Source organism: Grammomys surdaster, unplaced genomic scaffold, assembly GCF_004785775.1.
Source record: "Grammomys surdaster isolate TR1022 unplaced genomic scaffold, NIH_TR_1.0 164, whole genome shotgun sequence".
In the NCBI taxonomy this organism is placed as follows: domain Eukaryota; kingdom Metazoa; phylum Chordata; class Mammalia; order Rodentia; family Muridae; genus Grammomys; species Grammomys surdaster.
The window spans coordinates 2,219,564-2,227,650 of record NW_021604612.1 but is presented as its reverse complement, the minus strand read 5'-3'; the positions used below and the strand labels follow the sequence as shown (position 1 = coordinate 2,227,650).

Genomic DNA, 8,087 nt, shown 5'->3' with positions numbered 1-8,087 from the left:
TGTGTGTGTGTGTGTGTGTGTGTGTGTATGAGATGGTGTACATGTGGAGGTCAGAGGACAACTTCCTAAAGTCCATTTTCTCCTTCTATGTTGTGAGTCTCAAGGACCGAGGTGCCTTTATCTACTGTGATGCCTCACTGGCCCACAATGAATGCTACCGTGTGACTGACTGGTCAGGTTGTCACTTCACGTCATGGATGGACACTCATGACAGCATACGTGGGTCCCCGACAGGAGATGACACTGGGTGGTTATCCTCGGTCCACATATGAGCATAAAAGGCTGCAGGAGACCTACAGCAGGGAAGGGGTCTCCCCGGCAGCCACACATACTTGCTGGATCCTTCCAGAGACAAGACATTGGGGAAAGAAACAAGGAAGAACCAGTCCCTACCGGTTGGGGTGGGAGGACGGCAGCATGAACTGGAACTCCACCACGCATGTGCCATCTGGGAGCTCCCTGTGCTGCAGGCTGTTTAACTCGTAGGCGATGTAGCCTCTCCGCACGTAAACCTGACAGAGCAGAGGGAGAACTGTGAGCATTCACAGCGGATTTCGGAGGGGCGAGTGCTGTGCACAGGACAGCTGCAGACTCTCTGAGCTGCAGGATAGGGGATTTCTCAAGAGTCTAGGAGCAAACATTTCAGACTTTGGGAGACCTCATTCCTGATGAAGCCCCTAGATTCTGCCATGGTAGCATAGAAGCCGCCCGTTGGGGAAAAAAAAATGAGTGTGTGTATCTGTGTTCTAATAAAACTTTATTTTAAAAAAAAAAGCAGTGGCATTGTTGGCCTGTGGGCTGTGGTTGTCAACTCCACTCTAACAACTGGAATGTAACACCACAAGCCACATAATTTTAAACTCCTAGTAGCTACTTGGGGGTTGGGGATGGGATTGTATTTTCTCTTTCCCCAAATACTCCAGCTATTTTTGTCTCAAGACAGGATGATAAAAACACCCAGGGTTTCCTGAGCTTCCCAGGAGAACTACACATGTCATAAGTCACTGTCAGAGGATTTCACTGGCTGTGATTCCCCTCAGAGAAGGGAGCCCACCCTGGGCCTATCAGCATTGCCAATATGAACAACTCTTGCTCTCTGACTTCCAGTCTGTGTAATAAATACATCACAGTTGTGACCACGACAGCCGAGTCCTGTGTGTCCTTGTAAATCACTGAACTGGAGTGTGCTTGGAGACCCAAACACATTTAGGATGAGGTCAATAACCCTCTCGTTTCAAGAGCCTGAGCCTGGAATGTACATCCCCAGCGTGCCTGAGTCACACGGGAGAAGCTGAACCGTGTTTAACAAATGTGCCTGATACATACTGGAGCGTATGACGGTACATCTTGGGGCCACGCGGACAGATCAGTGTATAAAGCAACTGCGGTGCAGGCCTGACGACCTGAATTCAATCTCTAGCAGCCACGTAAAAAGCCAGATGCAGTGGGCTCTGGAATCCCAGCATTCCTACGCTGAGTTGGGAGACAGAGGCAGGAGAGCCAGCTGGAAGCTCACAGTCCAGCGCACAGCCTGGCAGCAGAAAAGAGATGCTGCCTCGAAAAAAATTTTAAAAAGGTATGTGTGTGTGTATGTGTGTCTGTGTGTGTGTCTGTGTGTGTCTGTGTGTATATGTGTGTATGTGTGTGTATCTGTGTGTATGGTGTGTGTGTGGTATGTGTGTGGTGTGTGTATGTGGCGTGTGTGTGTGTGTCTGTGTGTATATGTGTGTATGTGTGTGTGTGTGGTGTGTGTGTCTGTGTCTGTGTGTGTGTGTCTGTGTGTCTGTGTGTGTGTGTATGTGGCATGTGTGTGTGTGTGTGTGTATAATCCCACCTGAACAGATGGCCTTTAACTTCCATGTGTGTCCCTGTGGTACATACTCACCCTTGACCTCTTTCTGTCTCAAACACAAAATTTATTAAGTAAAAGCTTTTTAAAAAATATTAATTTTATGTACATGAGTACACTGTAGCTGTCCTCAGACACACCAGAAGAGGGCATCGGATCCCATTACAGATGGTTGTGAGCCACCGTGGGGTTGCTGGGAATTGAACTCAGGACCTCTGGAAGAGCAGCCAGTGCTCTTAACCACTGAGCCATCTCTCCAGCCCTAACTAAAAGCTTTTAAACGCTAGAAAAAAACCCTCACAGATACAACTAGGAAGTAACACTTGCCAAAATAACGTCTGATGGAGTGTCCTGTATCTCAAGAGTGACCCATCCTTCCCTATAGCTGTCACAGGCTCAAAAGGCCAACCCAGTCTCTGCGAAGACCTAGGCAAAGCTGGCATGGGTGACCTATAGAGTCTAAAAGATGAAGGAAAAGCTAGGGGCTCACAAGGAGTGGAGACACTGAGCTTGACGGTCAAAGGTGAGATAAGACTGTCAGTGATCCAACTCGGTGTGGGAGTAAGGAGGAACCTGAGAACAGGAGACACCAGCTCCTATTTGCAGGAGTGGAAGCAAACTGCAATCCCGAGAGGAATCCATTGGGACAGATTGTCTGGCAGACACCCCACTAGGAAAGCCTCTTCCTATACAAGGGAGGTGGCCTGTCTCTGCTCCAGACAGAAATGTCTTTGAGATACTGAATGCTTGTGAATAAAAAGTTTGAACAAGCCGGGCGGTGATGGCACACCCCTTTAATCCCAGCACTTGGGAGGCAGAGGCAGGCGGACTTCTGAGTTCGAGGCCAGCCTGGTTTACAGAGTGAGTTCTAGGACAGCCAGGGCTACACAGAGAAACCCTGTCTTGAAAAACAAAAACAAAACAAAAAAAGAATAAGAAGTTTGGACAAGGTGATCTGGCTTGGCACTGGGGTGTGGCCCAGCTGTGTCCCGTGTGGCCTGTGATGCCACAGGGCCTGGCAGTGTTACTGGCATGGACTTTGCAAGAAAACCAATAAGGTATGAATCCTGTCTCTGTCCCTGTCTGTGTGGCCCTGAGAATGTCACCTCAGGTCTCTGAGCTCAGTTTATCCCCTGTGAGATGAGAAGAGAAACCCCTTCCTTAGAGAGAAAAGGTCACATTTGCAAGGCTCAGTGTTTCTCCTTACCTCCAGGGATGCCATACAGACGACCTTGTTAGCGTGATAGAAGAAAGTGGGCAGGACGTCGAATATGGTCGTTTCCGAAAGTATTAACTTCTACGGGAAGCAGGAGGGGCCAAAAAGCAAAATGAACGTGAGCAGGTGCAACCCAGAAGCTGGAGGATGGGCAGGGGTTGTGGGGGAGTCACAAGCACAAGTCACGGTCATTGTTACAGTCAGTATCTCCGATACAGGGACTCCTTTGCAGAGAGCCTCGGGAGATCGGACAATGAAGGTATGGAGGGTCACTGTGCCCAGGGCAGGGTCCCAGTTTCAAATGCAGATGGGTGCCTATTAGTTTATGATAAGCTAGGGCCCTGGCAGGACCCTGGAAAGACAAAGTCAGTGCCAGTCCCCCTGAACCCGTATCCCAGTTCCCCCACCCCTATCCCAACCCCCTTAGCCCAGATCCCCCATCCCCCATTGCAAAGGGCTGACACCTCCTGTCACGTTCTAGAAAAATGCCATTAATGTTAACCCTGCACTGGCCAGGAAAGCCTCATCCTGTTACCCTGTGCATCCTGCAAACAGATTTCCGCACCTGCAACTCCCAGAGCCCGCTGATCTTCCCTGGGACGGTCCTAGCCACTCTGAACTGGATGCCACTAAACTGGGGGCTCCTTGAGGGTAAGAAAAACCTATGGTCTGTCCCCGAGTCTCACCTTGAGGTTTTCCGGGCAGAACTGGTGGCCATACATGTCGATGGCGGACAGGAAGATGGACTCCACCTGGTTGTGCCGTAGCTCGTAGGAGGGGAGGTGAGAGGCGATGAGGACCTGCAAACAGGAGGGAGGGAGGACAGGGATGACAGGAGCCGGGAGGAGGGAGAGCCACAGACACCGGACCCTATGCTCTGAGACCGACCTGTCTTGCTCTGAGCGCCACCTTGCAGTGCTCACTCCTGCTCAGCTGCGTGAGCTCGTTGAGGATGGCGGTCAGCTCGTCAGACAGGGCAGGGTCTGGGCCGCACAGTTCATCCTTCAGGGACAGCAACAGAATTTAAGTTGATTTTGCTAGGCCCAAGGGGCCAGCACTTGGCTGGTCAGGGAGGTGGGGGTAAGGGAATCTAGTGGGGAGGGGAAGGGGGGATGGTGAAGGGGTGAGGGTGGAGGAAAGTCTAGCCTCAACTCCCTAAACACATCTAGCTAGTTTTATTTTTAAAAGCCCTTAGCTGGGCAGTGGTGGCACACATCTTTGATCCCAGCACCCAAGAGACAGAGGCAGGTGGATCTCTGTGAGTTCAAGGCAAGCCTGGGCTACATAGAGAAACCCTGTCTTGAAAGAAGAACTCACCGGGCAGTGGTGGCGCACACCTTTAATCCTAGCACTTGGGAGACAGAGGCAGACGGATTTCTGAGTTTGAGGCCAGCCTGGTCTATAGAGTGAGTTCCAGCACAGCCAGGGCTATACAGAGAAACCCTGTCTTGAAAAAAAAAAAAAGAAAGAAAGAAGAATTCTTGTCTCTTTTTACTGTAGGTTCACTTCATTCATTCGCTGACTTGTGCACCCTACACATGCCCTCACGCCCGATGTGCCGGGGAATACATGCGTGTGGCCGAGCATGCACATGTGCACACGTGTGTGTGTGTGGAAACAGGACCAGACTACCCTGGAAGTCTTCCTCCATTGCTCCCCACTTTATTATCTGAGCCAGGATCTCTCCTGAACCTGGACTCAGAAACTCACTCATCTGACTGCTCTAGGCTGCTGGCCTTGTGGGGTGTCTTATCTCCAGCTCCGGAGTTCTGGGATCACAAGTGGGCCACCGTACCCGGAGGCTTTTTACGTGGAATTTGGGGATCCAAACTGTGGTTCTTGCACGTGTGCAACGGGTGCTCTATCCACTGAGCCATCTCCTGGCCCAGGCAAGCATCCCTTCTGATGAGCGAGGAGCCATTCTGCTGAGGATGGGGCTGTGTGCACAGGGTGCACCGGGTTCAGACCAGGCACGGGGTTCAAACTGGGCTGTGTGCACAGGGCCCCCGTGTTTCCTTTTGTGTCTTCACTGTAAGAGGGGCTTGGAGACAGCTCAGAGAAGGGGCTCCCTAAACATCCACTGGAGACAGATCTGTGACAGGAGGAAGCTGCGGCTGCTGAGCCACTGCCATCCACCACCCAGATGAGCCCACACCGTCCTCTAAGACACCCTGCCACCTATAGAGTGACCTCCTCCCATAGAGACTGAGTCACCCCTTATCTACACGCATGCACTGTCCCAATCCTGAAAGCCCTTGCTGCTTTCCTATTTAACAGGCTGTCACCCTCCCCCCTCTCAAATCCCAGAAGGATCAGACAGCTACAGTATTGCTTAGACCGTCCCATCCCTCTGATTGCAAGGAGCACACAGAGCCCGGGGCTGTCCGGCAGCTAGGCTAAGAGGTCCACCATTCAAACAGTACTCGGTATAGGGCTGGAGAGATGGCTCAGCCGTAAAGAACGAACGTTTACTGTTCTTACAGAGGATCTGAGTTAGGTTCCTAGTATCTGTACCAGTGAGCTCACAACCCCAGGGGGTCCGATGCCCTCCTTCTGGCCTCCATGGACACCTGCATTCAAGTGTGCACACACGCATGTGCATTAGAACACCAGGTTAGCCCCCCTCACATACGAAAGCTCACAATATATTTTTTTTCCTTTCCAGGAAGTGGCTGGTCTCACACAATTCTGCTGACGGCATTGTGTTCTATTTTCATTGTCGCTAATGCTCTGTGACACCTAAAGGACCCTGAGAAACAAGACTAGGGAGGAAGTTCATTCCAGGGCCATTGCTCCATTGGAAAGTCCCCCACTGCGAGTGTCAGTGACGTCTAAGTTAATCAATGGTTGCCATCTTGGCAGGACCTAGAATCAACTAGAAGACAGAGCCCTGGGCTTGTCTGTGAGGCCATCTCCAGATTAGGTTAACTGAAGTGGGGAGCCCCACACTCAGAATGGGCGACACCATTCCCTATGCTGGGGCCCTGGACTGATTACAAAGGAGAAAGAGAGCTAAACAGAGGCATTCAGTTGTGTCTGCTTCCTGTGGATGCCAGGTGCCCAGCTGCCACGTGCATCCGCCGCCATGGCCTCTTGCTATGATGGGCTGCACCCTCAAACCAAGAGCTAGAGTAAACTCTTTCCTTCTATAGTGGCCTTTGTCAAGGAAATCACTAATCCAGCTTCCTGGGTACCGAACTGTACTAGGTATGAAGAAGTCTGTATTTTCTAACAAATAGAATCAAAGGTTGTAAGAAGCCATGACTCTCATCCATACCACCCCTATGACCATGGCTGGGGCAACATGCTCACCCTTCTAAGTAACGCTCCCAGGTACCTAGGCTAGGCCAGTTTCGCTATTTTCTCCAGGCTGGGTTATATGGCACGGAGAAAATTCATGCCCAGGAGCGTTAACACATGCACAGGAGCAAAAGACATCAAGATAACCCATAGACTAAGCCTATCATCTATCTCACCCGGTAAACCAGGCTGGCCAGGAACTCACTATATAGACCAGGCTGGCTTCACAGACTGTAATTTCCAAGTATGAGGACTAAAGTCATGCCCACCACACCCAGCTCTGGCCTGAACCCAGCTGAATGGAAAGAGCATCTTTCTTCCAAATGAGATCCAAGGATCATCTCCACCCTTGGGTAGATTTTCTTAGCAGTGGGTACCCCAAAGACTGGAATCTCTCTGGGCTTCAGCTTCCAGTCCCAGCTACACGCCACGGTCATTTGGAGAAACCCTTGCCTCAAAATAAATTTTGAGGGGACTGGAGAGATGGCTCAGCGGTTAAGAGCACTGACTGCTCTTCCAGAGGTCCTGAGTTCAATTCCCAGCATCCACATGGTGGCTCACAACCATCTGTAATAGGGATCCGATGCCCTCTTCTGGTGTGTCTGAAGACAGCGACAGTGTACCCACATATATGAAATAAATAAGTCTTTAAAAATAAATAAATAAATAAATAAATTTTGAAAAACTTCAGAACTACACAAGCAATAAAGACTCCAGTGCTGACTCCACCCGGAGTTGCTAGCTGCTGGACTTGACCACGTTGGTGCGTTTGCTTTTACTTTTAAAAGAAGATTATCAAAGAAAAAGTCTTCAATAATGAAAGGCTGACAAGGTTCTCTCTAGACGAGGAGTTCATGAGTAGGGAACCCTAACACCAAAATTAATAATGGTACTAGTAAGTAACAACAACAATAATAAATAAATTCTGTATATAATCTCTAAAACTAATATTTTTTTAAAGCATCCAAGAAAATCTGGCACAGAGCAAGTGTTTTGTTTCACTGCCTATTGTAACAAAGTTTTTTGTTGTTGTTGTTTTTTCGAGACAGGGTTTCTCTGTGTAGCCCTGGCTGTCCTAGAACTCACTCTGTAGACCTCAAACTCAGAAATACACCTGCCTCTGCCTCCCAAGTGCTGGGATTAAAGGCGTGCGCCACCACTGCCCGGCCTGTAACAAAATTTTATTGTGCAGTCACACCATAAACAATGACAGAGGCAATCCGCAAGGTCTATTTCTTTACTTTCTAGCCCTTTCTAGAAAATAGTTGGGGACTGGGCTGGGGATGTGGCTTCAGGACAGAGAACCTGCCTAACATGTGTAGGACTCGGGTTCCACGACAGAACTGAAAGGGGCGTGGGGAGAGGACGGGAGATAATGAGGAAGAGAAAGGAGAGAGAAGAGGAGGAGGGGGAGAAGGGGGAGGAAGGAGGAGACAAGCCCCTCCCCACCCGGGGGTGGGCCCCCATCTTACTATCAGCATGGTCACCAGCTGGTTCTTCTTGGCCACCTGCGAGTGTGAGAAGATGCAGTCCAGCACCTGGGTCATGTCCGGCTTGAACTGCTCCCTCAGGTTGATCACGCACTTGTCATAGTGGGCTGTTGGGGAGACAGGAGACCCAGAAGGCTGAGGCCAGGACACCTCCCTCCTCTCTTGCCCTGCCCAGAGCTTGTGGCACCTCCCTCCCTCCTCGCTTGCCCCGCCCAGAGCTTGTGGCACCTCC

General features: G+C 50.4%; 1 protein-coding gene across 1 annotated transcript in view; it reads right to left on the bottom strand.

The window, feature by feature from the left end:
• Acacb (acetyl-CoA carboxylase beta) overlaps nt 1-8,087 on the bottom strand; it is a 106,661-nt gene that overhangs the window by 32,776 nt on the left and 65,798 nt on the right. The window contains exons 24-28 of the mRNA XM_028765407.1: nt 7,838-7,962; nt 3,954-4,067; nt 3,752-3,865; nt 3,057-3,146; nt 394-512 (exon numbers count right to left, since the gene is read on the bottom strand). Coding sequence (XP_028621240.1) covers nt 394-512; nt 3,057-3,146; nt 3,752-3,865; nt 3,954-4,067; nt 7,838-7,962 — 562 coding nt within the window. The remainder of the gene's footprint in view (nt 1-393; nt 513-3,056; nt 3,147-3,751; nt 3,866-3,953; nt 4,068-7,837; nt 7,963-8,087) is intronic.